Source organism: Haliotis rufescens, unplaced genomic scaffold (assembly GCF_023055435.1).
Source record: "Haliotis rufescens isolate VD_foot unplaced genomic scaffold, xgHalRufe1.0.p SCAF_118, whole genome shotgun sequence".
Taxonomy (NCBI): Eukaryota; Metazoa; Mollusca; class Gastropoda; order Lepetellida; family Haliotidae; genus Haliotis; species Haliotis rufescens.
Genome location: NW_025963800.1, coordinates 224,709 through 252,325, shown reverse-complemented (window position 1 = coordinate 252,325; position 27,617 = coordinate 224,709). Strand labels below are relative to the sequence as shown.

At 40.8% G+C, this 27,617-nt stretch overlaps 3 protein-coding genes across 8 annotated transcripts in view; 1 reads left to right on the top strand and 2 right to left on the bottom strand.

Moving 5' to 3' along the window:
- Positions 1-175: 175 nt before the first annotated feature.
- On the bottom strand, positions 176-14,376 carry LOC124123870 (ubiquitin carboxyl-terminal hydrolase 46-like). The gene is made up of 9 exons (XM_046487060.2): positions 14,226-14,376; positions 9,087-9,167; positions 8,237-8,456; positions 7,803-7,883; positions 6,205-6,332; positions 5,275-5,435; positions 4,046-4,178; positions 2,105-2,248; positions 176-1,836 (listed from the first exon to the last, which is right to left on the bottom strand). Exons 1-9 carry the CDS (start codon positions 14,226-14,228, stop codon positions 1,735-1,737), a joined length of 1,053 nt encoding a protein of 350 aa, XP_046343016.1. The 5' UTR covers positions 14,229-14,376; the 3' UTR covers positions 176-1,734.
- A 133-nt stretch (positions 14,377-14,509) lies between these two features.
- Positions 14,510-22,170, top strand: LOC124123871 (60S ribosomal protein L21-like). Its single transcript, XM_046487061.2, has 5 exons — positions 14,510-14,575; positions 15,672-15,808; positions 17,142-17,254; positions 20,448-20,598; positions 22,047-22,170. The coding sequence occupies exons 2-5, from the start codon at positions 15,680-15,682 to the stop codon at positions 22,134-22,136; spliced, it is 483 nt and encodes a 160-aa protein (XP_046343017.1). The 5' UTR covers positions 14,510-14,575; positions 15,672-15,679; the 3' UTR covers positions 22,137-22,170.
- Positions 22,171-26,329: 4,159 nt separating this feature from the next.
- The window catches only part of LOC124123868 (sterile alpha motif domain-containing protein 9-like), a 30,684-nt gene continuing 29,396 nt past the window's right edge, over positions 26,330-27,617 (bottom strand). For all 6 annotated transcript variants that reach the window (XM_048393210.1, XM_048393209.1, XM_048393208.1 and 3 more), the window contains one exon: positions 26,330-27,590. In XM_048393210.1, coding sequence (XP_048249167.1) covers positions 27,540-27,590 — 51 coding nt within the window. In that variant the 3' untranslated portion in view covers positions 26,330-27,539. The remainder of the gene's footprint in view (positions 27,591-27,617) is intronic.

Here is a 27,617-nt window from a genome sequence, read left to right as displayed (position 1 = left end):
CTGAACTTCTGGGCTCAATCGTAGCACCGCCAGTGGCTATTATGAGTTATGTCCCTTCTATGTCCCTCCTTCTGACCAATCAGATTCCATCTCTCATATCACTTGCATTTGCTTCGTACAAAATGGCTGGCCCAGACAAGACAATCTAATCAATAATCAAAATCTATATTGTGATAAAATGGGTCTTGCGAAGTGCATCAAATCACGTGAGCACGATGATTAAAAACATGAAAGGATTTGGAAAATATCTGTTGGTGCTCAGTCAGCAGTACACATGCTTTGCAAATCCTGCAATCAACTGAAATGTGCATGGCAGTTTACTAATCGGATGTCGATTTTCTTACGCGAGTTTGAATGGATTATGTAAAGACTCGTAAGACCAGCCAAAATATAACTCCATAATTCCAGCATAGTTCGGCAAGGGTGGAAACTGGACTTAGTCAGGTAACGCCCCTGCCTCAGGAAGATGGGAGTTTCCCCGCCTGGGTGCACTGTCTAACCTACGTACACTTCCACATAAACAACAGCATGCAGCCTGTACACGCACACAGCAACAATAACTTGCTCCATCACTGTGCTGGGACTCAGTGACAAGCCAGAGTTAGCACTGCTGCGTGCAGATACTCAAACTTACAGTAGCGTACTCACTCAGTATAAAAAAATATAGTAATCAAGAAAAGATTTTCACCGTTTTGAGGGAATGAATATTCAATGTCTGCTAAGGCTTTAAACAAGTATTAGTGTTCCAATTCCACCAGCCCTGCCCACCAATGACAGTGACTGTTAAACACAGGAAAATACCACGCTCACCTTCAGCTGTACCTTACATCTGAAACAACAAGTGTTCAGACATGTCCAAGCCAGTCCGTTTTAAACCTTACCATAATACATAAACGGTTACATTTTACCAAGACGCTCTGTGGCGTCTTGGAGTCTGACATGATTAACACCTAACACGCACTGTGCGCAGCTGACAAGCACATCAAGTAGCATAAGTGCAGCTGCTTCAAATGTAACATGCAAACAACATGAACATGACATTTATGAAAATCCTCTCTACATGAACATGTTCCCGAGGATAAAGCTACTGTAACGTTTCTCAAAGGGAGATAACTCTCCCCCAACTTTATTATAGTCCCGGGCATCAACAATGTGCCTTTCATGTATGAGTGATGAATAACTGTACGTTTAACTTAATTATCAGTGTAGGCTTTTGACTATGGAAGAGTTGTAGCCATATTGGCAGTCCCAGTGCTGGAGTATTGGGGAGTCCTTAGATGGGTGTGCTCCCTTATTATCTGCACCATGGCACCTTCTAAATCTCTAACTTCAACACCGCCATCGTGAGACAAGCCAGCCGTAACAAGGAACACCTGGAGCTGGAACAGAATCTCAGTGTTACTTGTTGCAGACTTTGAAAGTTTTGGACACTGATTAAATATTTGCCTGGACTAAAACTGCTGGTTTTCTCTGTGGTTGTGACAGATGACCTTGGCTGGGAGGTTCAAGGTCATACAGCGACCCTGTCTGAAAGGTGCTGATACATAGCAGTACATAATGATGGACAAGTCCTGTACACCCAGTAGGCACCTGACACAGTAATGACAGCCAAGTCCCTCGCTGCCTGGGAGGGCACCAAACACACCCCACATATCTGTCAAGTTTCTTGCAGCTACTGTACTGCTCAAGTTTGTGCTTCATACTGGACATCCGGGAAATCTTCATCCCCGAAAATCACTCTCGGGACTGGTAGAACAATATGTAGCCGGACTCAGAGTTTTTCTGCATGTCTGATGGAATTCCATAAAATTCTTCAATCTGACTGGCATCAATTTTCTAGAGAAATTAACAGAAATATTGATAAAATGTTACTCATGAACAGAGGGTACAATCACCTATTAATATGAAACCAAATGTCTCAGGCCACAAAAAATTATTATTTACATTTTCATCCAAATTAAGGTTAGAGGCATTATTTAAGATTTTGTTAACATACTGTTTAGGCATCTGGGTACATTAGCTGGATGTCAATCACAGGAAGCATGAATGTTTGGTCATTTACTGGGTCATTTCCAGTGTGTGGTGCATGTCCTATTTTACTCACATCAACAATGTCATCATCAAATAGCAGCCAGAACCCATGACTTTTAACGATACTGATGTAGTGTCCCCTGTTCGGGCCACTCCCACAATGCACCACTACAGCTACCAAATCGTACATCCTCTCTGGGTTACAGGCATCGTCAGACTGAAATACAAGAACACAATATGTTCATCATATATAATACTATGTCCTACACACAGAGAAATTAGTTAATACATACTTTTGTTTTATTTCAACTGCAGTCAGCAATGTACACCTCAATCATGGCATCATCTAACTCATCCATGGACATGAGAAGCAGTGCTTGATAACATCACAAACAAACAACAGGCACAAGAACCCATTCAGGGTGAACGCCGACCCTCACTAACAGCCTGTAACTCATTCATGGACACGTGAAGCAGTGCTTGATAACATCACAAACAAACAATGTGCACAAGAACCCATACAGGGTGAACGCTGACCCTCACTAACAGCCTGTAACTCATCCATGGACACGTGAAGCAGTGCTTGATAACATCACAAACAAACAACAGGCACAAGAACCCATACAGGGTGAACGCCGACCCTCACTGAAAGCCTGTAACTCATCCATGGACAAGCGAAGCAGTGCTTGATAACATCACAAACAAACAACGTGCACAAGAACCCATACAGGGTGAACGCCGACCCTCACTAACAGCCTGTAACTCATCCATGGACACGCGAAGCAGTGCTTGATAACATCACAAAACAACGTGCACAAGAACCCATACAGGGTGAATGCCGACCCTCACTAACAGCCTGTAACTCATCCATGGACACGTGAAGCAGTGCTTGATAACATCACAAACAAACAATGTGCACAAGAACCCATACAGGGTGCAGGGATGTGAGCAGTTTTTCCCGAAAAAAAAGAGGAAAAGTCTAGGGGGGTCTTACAACACATGGTGACCACCAACCCTCACAGCATGTTTACAACACATGGTGACCACTGACCCTCACAGCATGTTTACAACACATGGTGACCACCAACCCTCACAGCATGTTTACAACACATGGTGACCACTGACCCTCACAGCATGTTTACAACACATGGTGACCACTGACCCTCAGGGCACATTTACAAAACATGGTGACCACTGACCTTCACAGCATGTTTACAACACATGGTGACCACCAACCCTCACAGCATGTTTACAACACATGGTGACCACCAACCCTCACAGCATGTTTACAACACATGGTGACCACTGACCCTCACAGCATGTTTACAACACATGGTGACCACCAACCCTCACAGCATGTTTACAACACATGGTGACCACTGACCCTCACAGCATGTTTACAACACATGGTGACCACCAACCCTCACAGCATGTTTACAACACATGGTGACCACCAACCCTCACAGCATGTTTACAACACATGGTGACCACCAACCCTCACAGCATGTTTACAACACATGGTGACCACCAACCTTCACAGCATGTTTACAACACATGGTGACCACCAACCCTCACAGCATGTTTACAACACATGGTGACCACCGACCCTCACAGCATGTTTACAACACATGGTGACCACTGACCCTCACAGCATGTTTACAACACATGGTGACCACCAACCCTCACAGCATGTTTACAACACATGGTGACCACTGACCCTCACAGCATGTTTACAACACATGGTGACCACTGACCCTCACAGCATGTTTACAACACATGGTGACCACCAACCCTCACAGCATGTTTACAACACATGGTGACCACTGACCCTCAGGGCACATTTACAACACATGGTGACCACTGACCCTCACAGCATATTTACAACACATGGTGACCACTGACCCCCACAGCATGTTTACAACACATGGTGACCACTGACCCTCGGGGAACATTTACAAGTTCGGGTCAGTGCTTGCACTAAGGGCACCATGGCGGAATGACCAAGATGACTTACTGTATTAAATAATCGCAGCTCCAGTGGAAAGACGACCCGGTAGGACACTTTGATGTATCGGTTATACTGCTCCATGTACTTGAACCTCTTTAAATGTAGCGCCAGAATCTGGGGTAACTTCTTCACTCTCATTCTGAATGAAACAAAGATTGAAACTGCTTACTCAGCATTAAGCTGAAGTTAGCTGAAGCTCTAAAATCACTACCAACTACTACTCTAATTACAGTCTGTGACCGCCAGACCCAACACAGCACCATCAGCTGTACTATTACATCTCCACACATTATACATACTGGAGTCCAGCCTGTTACTCTGGGCACACAGCATCTCCACACATTATACATACTGGAGTCCAGCCTGTTACTCTGGGCACACAGCATCTCCACACATTATACATACTGGAGTCCAGCCTGTTACTCTAGGCACACAGCATCTCCACACATTATACATACTGGAGTCCACCCCGTTACTCTGAGCACACAGCATTTCCACACATTATACATACTGGAGTCCAACCTGTTACTCTAGGCACACAGCATCTCCACACATTATACATACTGGAGTCCACCCTGTTACTCTAGGCACACAGCATTTCCACACATTATACATACTGGAGTCCAACCTGTTACTCTAGGCACACAGCATTTCCACACATAATACATACTGGAGTCCAGCCTGATACTCTAGACACACAGCATCTCCATGCATTATACATACTGGAGTCCACTCTGTTACTCTGGGCACACAGCATCTCCACACATTATACATACTGGAGTCCAGCCTGATACTCTAGGCACACAGCATCTCCACACATTACACATACTGCAGTCCAGCCAGTTACTCTAGGCACACAGCATTTCCACACATTATACATACTGGAGTCCAACCTGTTACTCTAGGCACACAGCATTTCCACACATAATACATACTGGAGTCCACCCTGTTACTCTAGGCACACAGCATTTCCACACATTATACATACTGGAGTCCAACCTGTTACTCTAGGCACACAGCATTTCCACACATAATACATACTAGAGTCCAGCCTGATACTCTAGACACACAGCATCTCCATGCATTATACATACTGGAGTCCACTCTGTTACTCTGGGCACACAGCATCTCCACACATTATACATACTGGAGTCCAGCCTGATACTCTAGGCACACAGCATCTCCACACATTACACATACTGCAGTCCAGCCTGATACTTGGTAGGAATGCTTACCGCTTCTGAGCTTCCTGTTTGCTGCAGCAGACTTCACAGTAATACTTGTGTTCGGCACACAGCGTCTCGGTATTACTGAAGCCACGCAGACAGTGTGTGATGGACGTGTTCTGTTCCACATCCACGGACAGGTCCAGGAAGTCCTCGTCCTTACTGCTCACCTGAACATGGACAACATACCTCGGATGTTATACACATCAAGTAGCTGCTACCTTATGTCAGTACCTCCATTAGATGAGATTCGGTTTAACTGGTTTACGGATTCAATAATAATGACACTGAATCTAATCATAAGACAGGTGACTTCAGCCACTGAATCTTATCATAAGACATGTGATTTCAGCCACTGTTTCTAATCATAAGACAGGTGATTTCAGCCACTGAATCTAATCATAAGACAGGTGATTTCAGCCACTGAATCTAATCATAAGACATGTGATTTCAGCCACTGTTTCTAATCATAAGACAGGTGATTTCAGCCACTGAATCTAATCATAAGACAGGTGATTTCAGCCACTGTTTCTAATCATAAGACAGGTGATTTCAGCCACTGAATCTAATCATAAGACAGGTGATTTCAGCCACTGAATCAAATTATACACATCAAATATCTGCTACCTCCGCACCTCCCTCAGATGAGATTTGATTTAACTGGTTTACGGATTCAATAATAATGACACTGAATCTAATCATAAGACAGGTGACTTCAGCCACTGAATCTAATCATAAGACAGGTGATTTCAGCCACTGAATCAAATTATACACATCAAATATTTGTTACCTCCGCACCTCCCTCAGATGAGATTTGATTTAACTGGTTTACAGACTCAAATAATGAAACGCAGGAGATGAAACTAACCTCTGAGCTGCATGTGTGTTTGTGAGTTCATCGACATTGTGTATACAGGACTGACAAGCTGACACACTTACCGTTTCACAGTTCAAGCACCGTGTTTCATTAGTGAGTGTGCCCTGGAATATTTCATGGACCCACGTGGCCTCCTGCTTGGACTTGCTGTCCACGGCGCTGTTCTTGGCCTTGTTGCCTTGCTTCTCTGCTGGGAATAAAATACACGGGTAAGTCACACTAACATTACCCCCCTCACAACTTGGATGCACATGACTTTAGTTCTGTCCTTCAGTGTTGTTGACCTCTCATGTGACTCTGTTGTCTCTAGAAACCTCCGGTGATGTCATCTGTTGTTTTTGGAGGTGTCTGATGTTCACATAATAACCTTCATTACTGTGTATGGGTTTTTACAAACTTCATGTTATTGTAAAGCTTGTAAACACCTACCTAACATACAGCAGGTCCTTACAAACTTTATAACATCACAGAGTAGGTCTTTACAAACTTTATAGTAACATAGAGTAGGTCTTTACAAACTTTATAATAACACATAGTAGGTCTTTACAAACTTTATAGTAACATACAGCAGGTCTTTACAAACTTTATAACATCACAGAGTAGGTCTTTACAAACTTTATAACATCACAGAGTAGGTCTTTACAAACTTTATAATATCACAGAGTAGGTCTTTACAAACTTTATAACATCACAGAGTAGGTCTTTGAAAACTTTATAATATCACAGAGTAGGTCTTCACAAACTTTATAATATCACAGAGTAGGTCTTTACAAACTTTATAATACCACAGAGTAGGTCTTTACAAACTTTATAGTAACATAGAGTAGGTCTTTGAAAACTTTATAATAACACATAGTAGGTCTTTAAAAAGTTATAACTTCCAGCTATGCTGAAGTCGGGGCTTGGAGTGTCACATACTGCAGCTGGGAGTGTTATAAACTGCAGCTGGGAGTGTAATATACTGGATGTGGGAGTGTTATATACTGGAGTGGGAGTGTTATATACTGCAGCTGGGAGTGTTATATACTGGAGTGGGAGGTGTTATATACTGCAGCTGGGAGTGTTATATACTACAGCTGGGAGTGTAATATACTGCAGCTGGGAGTGTTATATACTGCAGCTGGGAGTGTTATATACTGCAGCTGGGAGTGTTATATACTGCAGCTGGGAGTGTTATATACTGCAGCTGGGAGTGTTATATACTGCAGCTGGGAGTGTTATATACTGCAGCTGGGAGTGTTATATACTGGAGTGGGGGGTGTTATATACTGCAGCTGGGGGTGTTATATACTGCAGCTGGGGGTGTTATATACTGCAGCTGGGAGTGTTATATACTGGAGTGGGAGTGTTATATACTGCAGCTGGGAGTGTTATATACTACAGCTGGGAGTGTTATATACTGCAGCTGGGAGTGTTATATACTGCAGCTGGGAGTGTTATATACTGCAGCTGGGAGTATTATATACTGCAGCTGGGAGTGTTATATACTGCAGCTGGGAGTGTTATATACTGCAGCTGGGAGTGTTATATACTGCAGCTGGGAGTGTTATATACTGCAGCTGGGAGTGTTATATACTACAGCTGGGAGTGTTATATACTGCAGCTGGGAGTGTTATATACTGCAGCTGGGAGTGTTATATACTGCAGCTGGGAGTGTTACCTTGGACCAGGTCCGCCACTGTGTTCAGCAGGTAGTTGAGGAATTCATGAGCATCTTGCTGCATATAGTTGTCAAACTGCTCTGAAATCAGAAAACCACATGTGACTTCAGCCACTGAATCTATTCATAAGACTTGATCCTGACACAGGTATGGTGCTGACCATGCTGACAGGCCAAGGACCATATTCAGTGTCAATCTGCAACTGGATCCTGCAAGGGAAAGGGGCGTAACTGTACATGGTAAATGTCAGCTTCTTTCTCCACTGTGCCAAATGTTTCCCCTAGGACTCTGAAAACCCTGTAGGCCACTACATTCAGTCCAGCTTACCATCCCCCGTGCAGATACATGTATGACATACAGAAAAGAATGCAGGATAAGTTGAGACTCTGAGGGCTCTTCTCTCACAAGAGTCAAACATAATTAGCCAACCTACCATTCTCCTTGCGAAGACGTGTGATGAATTTCTTTGGTGCAATTGTTCCCACCTTCTTCTTCTGTGTGGCGATGCTGTAGAACAGGTCGGCCAGGCAGGTGAGCAGAGTCTCCTTCTTCTGACTCTTCTGATGCTGCTTGAACTGCAGGACCTTCTCCCGGAACGGCCGGCAGAAGTACAGAGCTTGCAGCACCGAGTTGCAGTAACATGTGTTCCCAAACTGAAACAAAGTGGCATTCTCCTACACAGGCTTGGTAATAACAGAAGACTGCAGCTATCAGTGATAGAAACTAACATTTGTAGTCCACTAGTCCTTATAATGATAACATATAGCAAAACCCTTACAAATGGCAAATTTCTACTAGTCCTTATGACACCTTAACTATTGGGCAGTTTGGCAAGGACTACAGGACTAGTGCCAATTTCTAACACTGCTGCTTGTCCAAGACTTGCAAAATTCAATAAGTACTAAACATGCTAAAAACATTTCCTTGTGGACTACCATTGTTACCATCAGATAGATCAGGGATTTATCGTGAAATCCAAACAAACTGCCCCTTGCAAATTGGGTAAAAATTATTATTTTGAGCAAAATTGGGAAAGTTTTACTTTCTCATATTCGGAGTTAGTTTAACATGGCAATAAAAACAATAATGACTCTCCCTCTATAGTGGTCTTGTTGTCAGTGGAATACAAGTCACCTAAACAAGCCACAGCATCTGCTATATCTATCATGATCTATATCAACAAAAATTGCCTGTGAGACGGTCTAGATAAATCTTTAAAGATGGCAACTCATTCTGTAGCACAGATCTATTCTTATGGACAAGAACTACAAACAACTACTCACATTGACAAGGCCGAAGTAGTGCTCATTGGCTGGGAACTGTTCTGATCCAATCTCCTTCTCGAGCTGGGATGCATTCGCTCCCTTGACAAATGAAATCCAATATGGTCACACAATGTAAACACTGAATATATTTGTTACTAAACATGCTGCTGTTTCTAAAACCAGAGCACACCAGGTACAGTAGCTCACCTTTATCAAATATAAAACAAACATAACTATTCATTTCTTGAAAAGACATTGTCAAAAAAAATATTTTTCAAGTTCTCGAAACATTTTGTGCTAACCTTTTTAATGACCTCATATATTGTTGTAAATGCTCAGAACATTTTCTGTTTTTTATTGAGTGATGCTAGATACTGGTAGTAATTAGGCAACCAGCACAGAGTGTTTTTCCAGATCAAAGTCACCTTAAGTTGTTTGTGATCAGATTGTGTAAAATATTGTAAACAAAACAAACTATGAAATCATCCTTATCAAAATATTAGACTGTTAATAGAGTAAGGGAACATTTCCTGGAATCAAATCATTGAAAAGAAGTATCAAAACATCCTAACCACTTGCAGAAATAGTGGTGTGACAACATGACGATACAGTCCTGTATCCCAATACAAGGCCCATATCGATTTACAACCTCTGTATCGTGATACATGTGATACACTACAACACAAGTTATGTGGGTGGAAGAACATGTTCTCAATATCAGTTAGTTAAGGAACAGTAAATCAGTGATGGGCTTTGGTGATGTGCTCTATACATCATCAACATCATGTTAAAACATATTTAACACTGTTTAAAGAGTTTGGAGGTGTTTCTTGATTCAGGGTTGTGATTCACATCCAAAGCAAAGGAATATCAACTTATGAAACAAAAGTACTGTATCAGGATACAAATCGCATCAGACCCATAGTATGGGGATAGGTATCTTATCATGACTCCACCATATTGTTACACCTCTATGCAGAAAAAGCCTTGTTTGATTTCAGTGTCCGGAATTCGCCTTTTACATACACCAGGTACCTTTTGTTTGTCATACAAATACCAGTGAGTGGTATCGTTTATGCCAGTTGTAGCAATATTCCAGCAATATCACGACTGGGGACACCAAAAAGTGGGCTTCACACATTGAACCTGTGCAGGGAATTTAACCTGGGTCTTCGGTGTGACGAGCAAATCTTTAACCACCACACTACAGCAATAGAAACTAACAGTTTTAGTCCACTCGTCCTTATAATGATAACATACCGTATTCGACGTAATAAGCGCCCAGGGCGCTCTCAAAATTAGATAAAGGAGGCTCTTATTAGAATGTTATTTTGGTGGAAAAAAAGATAAATTTCGTGGTTTATGCTGACAGCCTGAATGTTCATGTACGACAGATATATTTTTCCAGAATTTAATTGCCCATAATTCAGGTTGCATATAACACACGAGTGCGTATCATACGCAAATAAATAAGTTTTGTGTACATTGATCAATCGCAAGGGGTGCTAATTGGGATTGTTCACTAGCCAATATATTAGCAAATATCGCCGTGGGCGCTTATTACGTCGAAAACAGTATATTGAAGCTCATACAAATGGCAATTTCTACTAGTCCTTATGATACCTTAATTATTGGGCAGTTTGGCAAGGACTATAGGACTAGTGCCAATTTCTACCACTGCCCTACAAATACCAGCTTATGGCAACAGATCATGGTACACACAACTGTTATTGTATCTCAAACTCAAATTACAATGAAATAACAAAATTTAGGTACTGTACAAATCTGAAACCCATTTGAAACTTTTAGGATTATGCTTAATTGTTTGTGAATACAAGGGAGAAGGGAAAGGGGAGATAACTTTACCATCATCGATAATCTGCATTATCATATGTGTGGCATATGGAACGTAATCACTAAGAGCAACCTTATGAACAGATGATTGCTATTTAATTTTACAAGAAAATCACAGACAATGATATTTGTATCTGCACATATACTAAAATGCCTAGTAAAACAGGAAATACATGTACAATTATTATTGGAAATAATCATTCTGTATAAAAAGCACTTTTCCTCGAAACTTGTACCAAGTACTTGAGCGTTCACAGAGCTCCAGATAAGCTTTTGGTGCTGTGGGTATTTTACCCATGCATTTTAAAATCATTGGGTATCAGTAATTCTATCTGGGTATTCAAATTTCTGTTACCCACTAGTTTTTACACATGTGGGTATTTAAGTTAAATATTTAAAACCACTATACATCTAGTCCCTGCAAACTGGTGTCGTGTGGGTTCGAGAGCTTTATACTACGATACTTCCACAAGAAAGTGTGATGGCAAATGATCATGATGTAACTGTCATCTTGGAGTTTGGCAAGGTTGACGGAATGCCCGTTTATAATTTCAAAATAAGTTGCTGATTTGCTAATCGAATACGCAGGGTTACTTCACAATATTTTGATGATACGCACAAGTTATATTTTTGTAGCGTATCTGTAATGTTCGTTGTGTATTTGATACGCTTGGATTTTATTTTACTGCGTATTTCTGCATTTCTGATGCGTATTTTACGCAGATACGCAGCTTATCTGGAGCTCTGGTGCATGATGCACAAGAAAATAATGCATCCTATCTAGGGATGCAACTAACAGCCCTTATCATGCATATAATGATAACATACAAGGACATCTCCTGAACAGCCTAAAATTCTACAAGCACTAGAGATGCCTTTAAAGGGCAAGTAAAGTCAACATAGCGACTTTGCAGATTTTAATACTTTAGAGCATACTTAATAACAATTGTTTGAACAGAATAAAAATTTGAAAAACGGAAAAAGCATAAAACAGATGATAAAAAGCGACTGCTTCTGCCTCGGATTAACTTATGCCGATTAACCGATTGCCATGTCCACAACTTTAATATGTCAGCTTAGCAACAACACTGAAGATGCCTTCAGTTGTTTACTCAGTAGATAATCCCTGACAGGCATATATTGTGTGGATTAGGGCCAAGGACAGCTAGTTGTTTATTAACCAAACAGGATGTTAGTCATGAAACATCTATAGTTGCCGATTATTAATTGTTATTTTAATTATTCACAATGTCAAGATCAAAGGTCGTTTCTCACATTCAACAATTTATGCAACATTGTTATTTTTGTAGGATTAACAGAAATAGCCCAAACAGTACATATCTATAATGACTGAGAATCACAAGATAGATAGACACTGTAAACATATGAGCCACTGAAAACAGTTGTCACCGCTGCAACGCTAGCTTCAGGCCACGCCCCAAAATAGGATTGTTTTGGAAGACAATTACAAAGCGTGTGATTTCAGCAATTTTGCTTGGACATGTAAATACTTCTTATGAATATTTTGAATTTTTCTCACTTGGATATTGACTAAATCTTTAGTAGTAACAAAGGTGCATTCATTTCACTTTACTTGCACATTAACATAAGACAAACTGACTCGGGCTCAGGTGCTAGTGACAATTTGCGTCCTTTTCTTAGTTTCTATCACAAAAACTCAAATGACTGGGTAATAAGGAGTTTGTTTATGTGAAAATGATATCCATATGTTCAGCAGGTTTGGATGAGATGAGATTTCGAGTTTGAGAACCAAAGGACAACCGATGGCTGAATACTCGAAAGTTCACGCCAATCATGCCAATGACAGTGATGACGTCAAGGTGAACTAAAAAAAGCAACATGGCTTTCATTTCGCATAGCAGCCCATACTTTAAATGATCTGATGAATATGAACTTCAAATAGGGGAAATTAGAGCATGATTAGAATGTGGAAATACATAAACATTTGTATGTTTGACATCATTATCGATGTATTTATTCAACATGTTCAAATAAACTATTTGCATCATCAATTTTCATTTGCACACATAAAGCCAATCACCCCTCATTAATGACACACACATTAATTACAATCCACTTGCTTGTAGTGCTGGTCTGCAGTTGACCTTACCAAAACAAGCTTTACCATGGTCATAACAAGCATGATGTTTGTTTGTTTGTTGTTTAACGCCGCACACAGCAATATTCTAGCTACATGTATATGATGGCTGTGTGAAAATAATCAAACCTGGACCAGTCAATCCAGTGATTGAATCATGAGCATTGATCCACGCAATTGGGATACGATGACATGCATCAACCAAGTCACCAAGCCTGACTACTGGATCCTGTTAGTCACGTCTTATGACAAGCATAGTCGCCTTTTATGGCAAGCATGGGTTGCTGAAGACCTATTCTAACCCAGATCTTCACAGGTCTACAAGCATGATGATCACTGCAAGTACTTGTGACAAAGTAGTAGATGCAAATGCTAAATGGTTCTTAACCATGCTAAAGCTGATTGACTAAAACTGAGAAATACGTCTCTAAATTCTGATACATGTATGATCTATTACTCTTTAACACAAACAAAAACAGCCACTGTCACTGGTTTGTGCGCAGATGTAGAACAGACCTGTAGGGATTACAACAGGGAGCTCACAGTGAAGCACCAGAAACAATTCTTTATCGAGAAATTATGAAATAAATCTAAAATATTTTCATGGCAGTTTTGACTTTTTCATGATAACAATAAAGTCACAGTTACACAAATAAGATTAAAATGACACAATCGCTCAAAGAGTGTGATAACGAATATGTGAATCTGTCAAAATCATGCAAAGAGCTCACACATAAACCCCTGTGGTCATGATTGATGAGTATGATACTTAGCTTGATAGCAGACGACCAGGTAATAGACAGTGTCTCCCTGGTAAATATGCACTGGTCTTCTTGTTTGGTGAATACAACACTGTCATATCACTAGGTTCACCAACATTAAGCAGCTCGAGCTATCATAGTGAGGAAGTACAAGTTGAACTACAATAACAGTCAGACTTCCTCTTCAAGTATCATATCACGGCATTCATGCTCTCCAGACTACATTTGTACTTCTCCACGTGTGACAGTGAGCAAACAGTACTCGAACAGATAATATACATGACATAATAACCAAAGAATCTGGAAGATCGAAATAATAATATATTTTGTTTTCTGTTCACACTCGACTGAGTCTTGTCAGGTGTCTAATCATTTTTCCTTGCGACCGATTGCGAGTAATCCAACACGATCTGTCCGACTTACCATCTCTCTCACCGTGCAGCAAGAGCCGAAATTTGTTGTAAGGGTCGTTATGATTGCAGTTTTACTCACACATACAGTGTAAATTGGTATTTTCCATCTTACTACAACACCGCCATATTGTTTTGGTCAAAGGCATTATGGGTAAAGAAATATCGTGCGAAATATTCAGGTATTTATTTGAGAATCATATTTCACATCAAAGTAATACATATGGGGATGTGGCCTCAAACACATCAATAATTCAATTCCGATTGCCTCCGATCTATAATATTTAATAAAAGTCTCAAAAAGAAATTCGCCTCGCGAGATCACGCGTAACATCCTTTCCTGACGGCCATTCCTCAAAGCAGGTGCTTGTCTCTTGTAGTTGTGTCAAATAAGCCGTTTGTTTCCAACTTATCCAATAAAAAGTCAAATTTAGCATGTATTTCCGGTTATGAACACACATTGTACAGCTACATGTCGAATTTCAATCCATATCCGTTGTTTGAATGGATTTTGTGGCTATCTCAATGTCCACGAGATCACCCACGTGTTTTAGGCCTACAGGAGAATGAATAAGTGAAGCGTCATAGAATCATAAAGCACTTGATTGTGGTGTTTGAGAGCTACCTTCATCGACGTGCAATGGCTAGACATGCCAATTTACAGGTGGTCTAGTTCTGTATTTAGAAAACTCTCCGTTTCAATGCTTTTGGGGTGCTTTTGAATTGGTATCCTCCCAACTAAAACCCACACACCCTAAATCAAAATGTTTTGAAAACATTAATTGAAAGAAAAATAATTAGGTTTTGCACCTATTAGATATGTCCATTTAACAATGCACAAAACTGGTTCCTCAGAAGACTTCCAGGATGCTAAATCGTGGTCAGTCATGGCTGCATGATATATTTTGGATTTGGAGAATCATTATGAAATTTGACAATCTATTTTTGTGTTGACACAATGGTTGCCATTTTGTAGCAATCAACTTGTGCATCATGCAAGACTTAACATCACAAATGAAACGAAAACCGGTTTTGTGCACGATTAATATGTACTCTTCCAGCCACTTAAGCTCCATGCAGTGGCAGGGTTTTACCTACAAAACTAATTTCAAGGGTCCTTACAAGGAATATGAGGGTCCTGTAAAGTAATGAAATTTATATTTCTTTTCAAGAGTTTAGGTAGTCATATGGCTAACTCTGAATTTTAGACAGACAAACTGAAATTTAGGTCGCATTGGCTACCGTTTTAGTCGCAACTTTGAGGCCTTCATTATATTTGAAAATGTGTGTCTTTTTTAAATTTAGGGGCTAAAAGCACAAGACCCCACCCTAGAATTATCCCTGGTGGCCTGAACACTTTGGCTTGAAGAGCTAATGTTAGTGTAGAAATTCAGTCTAATGATAGGATCCTGATTCAGGTGTGAAATACCAACAATAATTCGTAAACATTTGTTTCCAGGCCTAAACATGACGAACACAAAGGGATACAGGCGCGGTACGCGTTACATGTTCTCGAAGAAATTCAAGAAACATGGAGTTATCCCACTGTCAACCTATATGAAGATTTACAAGAGAGGGGACATTGTGGATATTAAGGTACAGATTTAGTTTTTTTGTGTACTAGTATACTGATACACCTGTTAATTCCAATGGGATATTCACAAAAAATATACTGTATACCTTAATGACATAAAACCTTTTCATTGATACAAACTGTCAAATTATACCCTAATGGGAGTAGTCAGTTACTGAGTGCTGTCCAGTGCAACTGCACTTGTCTCAATATTCAGGGAAGTATGTGTGTAGTATTGTAATTCTAATGGGGTCATCCTGTTTACCTTGTCAGCTTGGTCATGTGGATAAGGCGTCCAACTTCGAACAAGAACGTCCATGGTTCGAATCATAATACAGGACTCTGAAATTTTATGGCTCATACATTGGCACCCAACATAGGGCTGAGCATGTTCATATTAAATTTGAGCCAAATCAGTCTCAGTACCCTACTTTTCTGCCCGGGACATACGTTCTGTTGACGGAGTATGTAGTTGGGTTTTGAGTCATCCCAGTGATGAGATCCTTACCATGTCAGCTTGCTGACGGGCTTAACGTCTTTGGTCATGTGGATCAACAGGTCCATGGTTGGATATGCTTATGGGTTCGAATCCCGGTTTTCCCCGATTATGTTTCTAGGTTTGTCAGCACCATACCCGTGCTCTTGGGTTTCACCGAAGTGGTAATCGTCTGAGACCTGCATCACTTCGGGCTTTCCTCCCACATTAAGCTGACGCGCCGTGATATAACTGGAATACTGTTAAAAGCGACGATTAACCAAACTCACTCACTCCATGGTTGGAATCCCATTCTGACATTTCATGGCCGTTACATAAGTACTCGTGCAAGATGAAGAATATTAACAACATGCAGAAGGGTTGTACAGTCGTAGGAACCAAGTTGACCAACATCTGCACTTGGTTAGGCTGCCATGTATAAAAACCTCAAGGAATTGAAGTTTTTTAATCAGACATCAAACTTTTTCAACTGGTCCCTTAGTTGTTTTAAAATACAAGATTGGCTTTGCAATCACAAGAGTCAATACAGTGGATCAAATATGTGGCAGCAGCAATAAGAAACAGGACCCTGTATTAAATGTCAGTGCGCTCACGAATGTCTAGAATTTGTCACCGTTGGATGTCTTGATTGAGACACATGCTCCATTCTTGAATCCGGGAAATATTGTGGGAAGATGACAAGAAGTTATTGTTTTCAGATAGTTATCCCATCCACACTGGGCAAGTAAGAAAACACATCACTTGTACAAAATGTCTAATGTTGCCCTTGGAGAACCTGTTCAAATTGTGCATGATGCAAATGAGTAATAGTTGGTAGAAATTTCTCCCGAAGGATTTATGATGAATCTTGTGTTGTGCAGGGAGACGGTGCTGTTCAGAAGGGAATGCCGCATAAGTTCTACCATGGGAAGACAGGCAGAATCTTCAATGTCACGCCCCATGCTGTTGGTGTAATTGTCAACAAGCAGATTGGGTATGTATGTTATCATTGTGCCATCACTCAACAATTAAGCAAGATGATATTGTTCAGTCAATTCATGTCAATTTAGTGGGAATCAAGTTGCTACTGCTGTTTAATGAAGGATAACGAAATCCATTTTATTTGTTTGGGTGCAGATCTCCCATTTTATGAGCTTTCGGCTGTCAAAAGTGTGTCAAAGTATACAAGTTTATAGTGTTTTGTGCATGAGGATCCACTGATTGTGGGGTTTACCAGACCTGTCAACCCCTCATCATGACAATGTGGGAGATTTGCCTCCAAAATGGGGGAGATTTTTAAAATCGTGAAAGTAAGACAATTTCCACCTTTTATTTTTATTATTGTTACTAAGAAAACCAAATATTTAAAAACAATAAATAATTAATAACTTCTTATATGTACAGGTTTCTTAATTTCCATTTGCATTTTCCACCTCCAAGAATAAACCTAGCACAATCTACCCATATCAATTTCGTTCAAAAATAGTCTCAGATAAACGCAAACAGATATTGAAATTTAACGATCGGTAGCTTGACCAGTTGACGACGTGTTCAATCTGACCAGTTGTCAGACTTCGTTATGATGCAGGTTTTCGACACATGTTTGGTTACAAAATACGCCAAAGAAATATCAGATGCATTTATCCTGACGCGACATGATCGCCCCTAATTTCAATAACATATATTGTTTATTTCTGTCTGTTGACAGTCCCATTACTTCGCTAGAAATGTTCACGTTATTCCATTCCAAGAAATGTATGCCATATTTGGAAGTACTATTATGTTTTACTACAATTTATAAATGAAATGAGTCTCGTTGTCGTTGTTGACCTTTCTGACCTTGACGTGTATTAATCTCATTGGTTCACTAGTACTGTTGTATGCAAATTAGATTTGCAGATCTGGGACGCAAGCAAACTATTAGCCAATCAAATCGTGTAAAATAATCACAGGATACATTCTCGTTAAGTTTGATAAAGTTCTGTGTTGATATTTCTGTGCACACAAGTCACGATGTCAGTCAAAAATAATTTTTTTATAAGTTTCACTTTAAACTTTGACTTTGAAACCCTAGCTATGTGGAAGCCCGATCGTGTAACGCATTTATTTCGACTACAGAATCAACCAATTACGCAAAGTGTTGTTTCTGAAGACGACGCTTGCAGGTTATATTTTGTTTTCATTTCCGAGAGTTTAATGACGTAACTTTGAGGTATGTTGATGTTTTGACAAAGTTTCTGACAAATCTGAAAACAAATTAAGTTATGTATAACTGGACGTTCTTAAATTATGGAGGAATAAACACTAAGAACACAAAGACAACAGTTCATCTCCGGGAGCCTACCGGACAGATCGGGACATAAACTTCCCTTTATTTGTTTTTCCTCACGGGACAATGGAGGCGAATTTTTAAAATAATGAAGACTTCTGTTTTGCGGGAGAAATAGTCTATCATGCGGGAGACTGGGAGATTTCATCAAATTGCGAGTCTCCCACAAAATGCGGGAGGGTTGACAGGTCTGGTTTACATCCGAGATACCAGAAAATCCAATTTACTCAATTCATAGCTGTATACTCTGTTCACTCGGGCTGTGTATAACACTTTTCACTGTGGCTGTGTATAACACTATTCCCTCGGGCTGTGTATAACGCTTTTCACTGTGGCTGTGTATAACACTATTCCCTCGGGCTGTGTATAACACTATTCCCTCGGGCTGTGTATAACGCTTTTCACTGTGGCTGTGTATAACACTATTCCCTCGGGCTGTGTATAACACTATTCCCTCGGGCTGTGTATAACGCTTTTCACTCGGGCTGTGTATAACACTATTCCCTCGGGCTGTGTATAACGCTTTTCACTGTGGCTGTGTATAACACTATTCCCTCGGGCTGTGTATAACACTATTCCCTCGGGCTGTGTATAACGCTTTTCACTGTGGCTGTGTATAACACTATTCCCTCGGGCTGTGTATAACGCTTTTCACTGTGGCTGTGTATAACACTATTCCCTCGGGCTGTGTATAACGCTTTTCACTGTGGCTGTGTATAACACTATTCCCTCGGGCTGTGTATAACGCTTTTCACTGTGGCTGTGTATAACACTATTCCCTCGGGCTGTGTATAACACTATTCCCTCGGGCTGTGTATAACGCTTTTCACTCGGGCTGTGTATAACACTATTCCCTCGGGCTGTGTATAACACTATTCCCTCGGGCTGTGTATAACGCTTTTCACTCGGGCTGTGTATAACGCTTTTCCCTCGGGTTGTGTATAACGCTGTTCACTGGGGCTGTGTATAACGCCATTCCCTCGGGCTGTGTATAACACTATTCCCTCGGGCTGTGTATAACGCCATTCCCTCGGGCTGTGTATAACGCTGTTCACTGGGGCTGTGTATAACGCTATTCCCTCGGGCTGTGTATAACGCTTTTCACTCGGGCTGTGTATAACACTATTCCCTCGGGCTGTGTATAACACTATTCCCTCGGGCTGTGTATAACGCTGTTCACTGGGGCTGTGTATAACGCCATTCCCTCGGGCTGTGTATCATGGTGTATAACGCTGTTCACTGGGGCTGTGTATAACGCCATTCCCTCGGGCTGTGTATAACGCTTTTCACTGGGGCTGTGTATAACGCTATTCCCTCGGGCTGTGTATAACGCCATTCCCTCGGGCTGTGTATAACGCCGTTCACTGGGGCTGTGTGTAACGCTATTCCCTCGGGCTGTGTATAACACTATTCCCTCGGGCTGTGTATAACGCTGTTCACTCGGGCTGTGTATAACGCTGTTCACTCGGGCTGTGTATAACTGTGTATAACACCATTCCCTCGGGCTGTGTATAACGCTGTTCACTCGGGCTGTGTATAACGCTGTTCACTGGGGCTGTGTATAACGCTGTTCACTGGGGCTGTGTATAACGCTGTTCACTGGGGCTGTGTATAACGCCATTCCCTCGGGTTGTGTATAATGCTGTTCACTGGGGCTGTGTATAACGCCATTCCCTCGGGTTGTGTATAATGCTGTTCACTGGGGCTGTGTATAACGCAGTTCCCTCGGGCTGTGTATAACGCTGTTCACTGGGGCTGTGTATAACGCCATTCCCTCGGGCTGTGTATAAAGCCATTCCCTCGGGCTGTGTATAACGCCATTCCCTCGGGCTGTGTATAACGCCATTCCCTCTTGCAGTAACCGCATCATCCCCAAGAGGATCAACGTGCGAGTGGAGCATGTTAAACACTCCAACTGCAGACTCGACTTCCTCAAGCGTGCTGCAGAGAACGACCGTGCCAAGAGGGAGGCCAAGACCACTGGCATCAGGATCGAGTCCAAGAGACAGGTAATTATAGTTCACCTGGGTGCATCCTACAGTGGTATTCTTTAACTCAGAAAATTACTTCAGAGGAATTGTATCAAGTCCCAAACATGGGTAATCATTGAAGATGACCTCATGCATGACCTCATGCATGTTACAGTCAGCTGGCATGTCTGTCTAATTGTTGCGCAAGCCAGAAGGTTAACACTTTGATCTGTGTGGGAAATGAGGTGAACCTCATGTGGAACTCTATTAAACAGTCTTATGTGATGACATTTAACTGAAAGGGCATTTTCTAGTAATGTAGTTTGAAATAAGGGATTTTGTTAGGATATTATTCAACAACAAGTGAGTGGAACTTTCTTATTATGTTAGCTAGTGATTTCAGTATTTAGGTCATGTGCTTTTCTGATGGCATCAGGTGGTCAGACTCACTGACATTGTTGATGCGTGTCATTGTATCCCAGTTGTGTGGATCGATGCTCGTGATGCCAATTACTGGACTGTCTGGTCCAGTCTCTATTATTTACAGACCACTGTAAAAAAAAGTTGAAATATATGTGAATGCGTCATGAAACAAAAGGGGTGGTCGGGTAGCCCAGTGGTTAAAGCGTTCCCTCCGGAGACCGGGGCTCGATTCCCGACATGGTTACAGTGTGTGAAGCCCATTTCTGGTGTCCCCCACGGTTATATTGCTGGGATATTGCTAAAAGCAGCGTTAAACCATACTCACTCACTCATGAAACAACAGACAGTCCATGGGTAGGAGGTTGTAGAATACATGTATGTCCCCCAACTGAAGGTAACCGTGAGAGACTGAAAATACATTGTGATAAGTAATGATTTCACCTGATATGAAGGGTCTCTTTGTGTTTTCTCAAGTACAGACCTGTTTACTCTTCTGGTTTCACTGTAGTTCCTACAGATTTTTAATAAAAGCACAGACTACAAATCCAGGTGAAAAAATTATAGATTTTAAGAATATCATGTAAATGAAGTTTTCAACTGATGAATTATTATTACTTCAAATTGGAAGAAAATACAGTTCATATCTCTTCACAAATGCATAACCGCATCAAACTATATTTTCAAATTGGTATCAACCATTGCCTGTTTTACCATGGGTGCCGCCAACTTTGAACAAAGTGTGCATGACAGAAATACACCTGTTGCCTTTGGGGTAATAAATATTGGAACCCCTTGAAGATCCGGGTTAGAATAGGTCTTCAGCAACCCATGCTTGCTGTAAAAGGCGACTATGCTTGTCAGTAGAGGCAACTATTGGGATCAAACGGACAGGCTCACTGACTTGGTTGATCCATGACATTGTATCCCAATTGCGTAGATTGATGCTCATGATGTCCATCACTGGATTGTCTGGTCCAGACTCGATTATTTCCAGACTGCCGTCATATAGCTGGCATATTGCCTAGTTAAATAGTTACTTGAAGAGTGAAATTGTTTTTTTTCAGCCCAAGCAGCCCCGAACTGCCCACTTTGTGAGGACACGCTACAACAAGCCCCAGCTGGTGGTACCGATCCCATACGAGATCATGGCCTAATATAACTGCGTGAAATAAAAAAATATGAAAATTAGATGTGTATGTTGATTATTTATAGATGTTGCCACCTGCACAGCATTAAAATATTTCACGTTTACTCCATAACTGAGCACATATCACTTTTCACCCATTCAAGGCATTAAATTCACCTGCTGTGACCTTCAGGCTACTACTGTTTTAAGGATGGGAATTTATGGAGGTCAACTTCTATATTATGAGGAACACAACGTTTCAGAGTACGTGCTTACTCCTTCATGAGGTGAAATGTTGTGTTCCTCATAATAAAGAAGTTGACATCCATAAATTCTCTTCCTTATGTGTATCACTTCTAAATGCCTTTCAAAGACCTACTACTGTTTTAGATTGTTGGAAAATAAACAGACCAACACACTTCTTTATGAAATGTTAAATACAAAAATACTTCAGAAGAAAAGTGTATGTTATTCATCAATCACATTCAGCTGGCGCAGTGGACTCAACAAATGGGAACTGACACACAGTAAGAACTTTTCCCCCTCAACCTACAATACAAAGGACAAGATCTCTGTCGGAAAGTCTTCCCAGATATGTTCTGAAGAGCATGCGCACTTGGTTGGACCAGCATCACAGGACTCGCCTCCGTTTGACATGCTGTGATGTGACTTTACTGTTGTCCAACTCTGAAGAGCATGGGCACTTGGAAGGACCAGCATCACAGGACTCGCCTCCGTTTGACATGCTGTGATGTGACTGTGCTGTTGTCCGACTCTGAAGAGCAGGAAGGATCTATCTGTTCTGCCTGACATTGAACTTATTGGTTTGACGGTCTCCAGGCTACATGTTTACTCAAGGCATGGGGAGTCTGACTTAGAATTGGTCCCCATCACCATTAATTATGTATAATGGATGGCCAGTAATGGTGTCAACATGCCCTGTTGGCATTGATTGTTGCTTATGATATCAATCACTGGATTGTCTTGTCCAGATTCAACTATTTACAGGCTGCTGTCACACAGCTGGAATATTGCTCAGATGCAGCATTCAGCAAAACAAACACATGCACGTCTACTTAACATTTGCAGCTCATGATCTATTGAATATGGGGGCACGGGTGGCCCAGTCGTCCAAGGCGCGTGATTCGCTATGCAGAGTTGCGTCCCATGGACACACCAGAAACCTATGATTGTGGGTTCGAATCCCATTTTGGCCCGATTATGTTTCTGGCTTTGTCACCACCATACCGTGCTCGTGGGTTTCACTGTAGTGGTAAACGTCTGAGACCTGCATCACTTCCGGCTTTCATCCCATATTAAGCTGACACTCCCGTGATATAACTGGAATACTGTTTAAAGCGGCGTTAACCCCAACTCACTCACTCAATTGTATATACTTTGTTTTCACAGATCGCTCAGCCTCCATTAACTAGCACTAAAACAGGTAGCACAAACTGACCAGAGAATTTTCAAAATGATCAATGCAAGTTCGTTGTGTTGGTGTCAGTATATAGCACATCTTTACCTCAAGTTGTATAGGAGTAAATAGAGTTCAGCTGTTACTCTGGTTTGTGTGATGTAATTTTGATCAAGCTTAATCCTAGGTATCACAGCAAGGTGGGAACAGACTTGGCAATAATATCTTAAAGCACAAAAGTGACGAGATTCAAAAAGTCTTTCACAATATGTGCAGAAAACGCAAAAAATATCCCATACGAATCATTGTGTGTAATACATGGGCTCGTTCAGTGCCTCTGACTACAGGACACGAGTTGCCCAGTCTTAGGCACCGCAATTCACTGTGCAGAATTGTGTCCCTTGGGCATGCCAGAAGCTAAATGATTTTCTTGAATCCAGGTTCGCCCCGTCTGTTTCAAGGTTTGTCGGTACCATACTCGTGGGTTTAACCAAAGCGGTAAATGGCTAAAACTTGCATCACTATGGGCTTTCCCCCCCACACCCAGCTGACACACCATGATATAACTGACATACTGTTCACAGCCACAATAAATCCACTTCACTCACACACACAACTACACTGCTGTCTGAGAGGGGGGTCTTGGCCCGTATTAAAATTCGTGTCAGCATCCTCATATCCAGGAAAATTGTACAATGCACCATACCGCTATTTCAAAAGAAAAAAAGACGCCATTACATGTGACAAATTTAATTAAGAATGAAGAAGATATTGTATTCAACATGGTGGGGCTCCTTGCCAGCGGTGGTCAAGCAAAAAAGTGAAGGGTCACGTGCCACATTGACATGTTGGTTTGGTTGGTTTGTTGTTCAATTCTGCGCTCAGCAATATTACAGCTATATGGCGGCGGTCTGTAAATAATCGAGTCTGGACCAGGCAATCCAGTGATTAATATCATGAGCATCAATCCACGCAATTCGGATCGATGACATGCATCAACCAAGTCAGCGAACCTGACCACCCGATCCTGTTAGTCGCCTCTTACGACAAGCATATTGACATGAAACTACATGTATGACCATTCCTTTAAAATATATTGTTGGAGTGACAATGTAAGACATGCTCAATCTGTATTTTCCAAATAGGAATTGTTGTTCCACTTTGGTGCATCTATATTAAGTTCTATAGGTCAGTGCATATAAATGAGGTGTCAAAGTATAAGTTTATACCATATCTATGGTAACATAACTCTAAAATTGAAACAGTGCATTCATTAGCCATCATGACAAAGTTGAGCCATAGGTTCTTGGTATTTTCATAGAAGTTGTGGATGATGGGACATTGGTGAAGTATGACATTTGGAGTAGGTGGCCGAGTAATGCGTGGGGATTTTGTGATGGATGTACACAGAGCAAACAACCAACACTCCAATCAACCAGGCAGAACCATAAAGACTATTTCGACTGGCAACTTTGACAGCACATAACTGACCAGCACCCCTAAAAAGAATTAATCAGTCTGAAAGTTATAGTCCTACAGAGCTTGCCACTACCACATCATTGGGATACAAACGATGTCAGTTGGTGTCAGATTTCAAGATTTCTGTGGCTTCCTGAAATGCATTTTCCAACAATGAAATATGTTTTAGATAAGTGTCATAACAGCATTTTGCAACGAACATTTGCTGAAACAGTTTATAAAACTGCCTTCCAGCGTTTTGCTTTAAGCAGTGATGCATTTTCTCAACTCAACGTCGTCAGCTAGGGATGGAAGTGTAATGGAATGTCATGACGCGAACCAATGTGAACCTTAAGTTCGGGCACTAAACACATATTTGCTAAACTAAATTAGAACTGTCGTAGCAACTTTGCAGGTTTTAATACTTTAGGGCATACCTAATCACACACGCTTTTCTAACATAAAATTTGAAAAATTGATATAGCATAAAAACACACAATAAAAAAACGACAGGCAATAGCGTCCCCCAAAAGAAAAAAATCCACCAGAAAGGGGATGCCCTTAGTGGGGTTAATAGGTTCCAGCTGTTTGACGCGCTGCGCAATTACAACGATCATGGTGATCTGGCCGACGCCGAGACTGCCTACTTCTGCCTCGGATTCTGTAATGAACTGAACTGGACTGGACTGGACTGAACTGAACTGAAATTTACACTCAGGCCGCTATCAGAGGTACAAAATTATTTCAACAACATAATACATATAAATATGGAATAGATCAGAGGTACAAAATTATCTCAACAACATAATACATATACATATAAATATGGAATAGATACACAAACATCTTTGCCGAGCATGCATGCATATTTATACAGATTCACTAGTGTAGTAATATATGTGCAATTCAAAAAGAGGTTTAAAACAATGACATGATGATTTTACAGAATTTGGACAGTTTCTCAATGTTCCTACTCGTGAATTATTGAAAAGTAAATTTATTTTATGCCATTTGGGTTTGACGTAGTAGAATCTGTGTAAAAATTGTTTTCTTATGTTTTCTAAACATGGACAAATAGACAAATAATGGAATTCCTTGCCTTTGTCAGATAATTTTCAAAGTTGGCATTTCCTTTTGGTTAAAGGTATTTTTCTCCATCTCCCAGTTTCAATAGGTAGATTATGGTTACAAGTCTTAAACTTAGGTAAGACTCGCCAAATGTTTTGCTGCAATAGGTTTAAATAATATTCAAAATTAAGGTAATCATTTTTTTATGAAACTATACATTGCGCCTTTTGAAGACTTAACTCTTGCACTTGTCAAAACTGTAGGTTAATGTCATTTAATTTTTCATGGACTAAATGTTTTAGCTAAGTAGGACTTTTTAATACATTATATTTTTCTGTCTGCTCATATATTAGATTACGGTATCCACAACTTATGTCGTCACCTTAGTAAGAACACTGAAGATGCCTTCAGTTGTCTACACAGATGACTAATCCCTGACAGGTATTTATCGTGAGGATTAGGCCCGAGGGCAGCTGGTGGTTTATTACCTAAACATGTTGGTGATAAAACGCTAGTTACTAATTATTAATTGTTATTTTAATCACTCACAAGGTTAAGATCAAAGGTCGTTTCACACATTTAATAATGTATGCAATGATGATATTATGATTAACACAAATAGCAGAAACAGTGTGTGTATAACGGCTGAGAATCACACGATAAATAAACAAGGCAAACCTAATAAAAACAGTTGTCACGGCTGCGCCGGTAGCTTTAAGCCACACCCCAAAATAGGTTTGTTTTGGAAGCCAATTACAGAGCGTGTGATTTCAGGACTTTCACATGGAAATTTAAATAATTTGTATGAATATTTTGAATTTTTCTCTCTCCAAAATTGACTAAATGTATTTTGGAAAATTTATATTAATATCGAAAAGCATTTTATTCACTTACTTACCCTTAAAAGATAAAGTGCAAACTTCTAACAATCAACAGTATTTCTATAAACTATAGTGACATCAAATCAATATAATATCACTCACTACAGCAACCTTTTTCCCAGCAGTAGCAGCTGCAAAACCACACATAGAAAAGAATGTGATGTCTTAAGATCTCTCCCTCACTTTCTTCCTCATTCATCCTCTCCGTCACTCTCTCATTCCTCTTATCGCCATGGGGATTCCAGAGTAGAATATGTCCCCAGCAACACTTGCTGACGTAAGTGTCTGTGACATCAACCACTAGGCCGAAACCCAACTCCAGCAAACATTTTTTCTATCTGGTAATATCAGCTAATAGAAGACATTGAATATCAACTTTGAAATATACTGAAGAAAGTTCAGGTCAGGTTTGGCACATGGCCGTTTACATGAGGTCACAGTGTGCCACTGTACAGCGGGAGCACGCACCACACCATCTAGCACTAGTCTACCCGGCCGAGATGCTGTCCGGGCCTCAGTAAGCCATACACCGAGCACGATGACATTGTGGTGAATACTGTGATCCTGTACAGTATCAGAGAGAGACTGAAACCACAGGTGTTGCTCATTACTGATCTCTTGTTTGCTTCTCGGGTTGTCTCTGTTTTGGGGAGATCTCCTGAAAGTGAAATTTCAGAGCATGTAT

What these genes read in the sequence shown, in the direction of transcription:
- LOC124123870 (XM_046487060.2), bottom strand. An exon ending in AAACAGGAAGCTCAGAAGCG is followed by an intron (nt 4,179 to 5,274) that starts GTAAGCATTCCT and finishes TGTTTCATTCAG; the next exon opens with AATGAGAGTGAAGAAGTTAC. An exon ending in TTGATGATGACATTGTTGAT is followed by an intron (nt 1,837 to 2,104) that starts GTGAGTAAAATA and finishes TAATTTCTCTAG; the next exon opens with AAAATTGATGCCAGTCAGAT.
- LOC124123871 (XM_046487061.2), top strand. Translation starts at nt 15,680, where the DNA reads ATGACGAACACAAAGGGATACAGGCGCGGTACGCGTTACATGTTCTCG. An exon ending in GGGACATTGTGGATATTAAG is followed by an intron (nt 15,809 to 17,141) that starts GTACAGATTTAG and finishes TGTGTTGTGCAG; the next exon opens with GGAGACGGTGCTGTTCAGAA. An exon ending in GGATCGAGTCCAAGAGACAG is followed by an intron (nt 20,599 to 22,046) that starts GTAATTATAGTT and finishes GTTTTTTTTCAG; the next exon opens with CCCAAGCAGCCCCGAACTGC.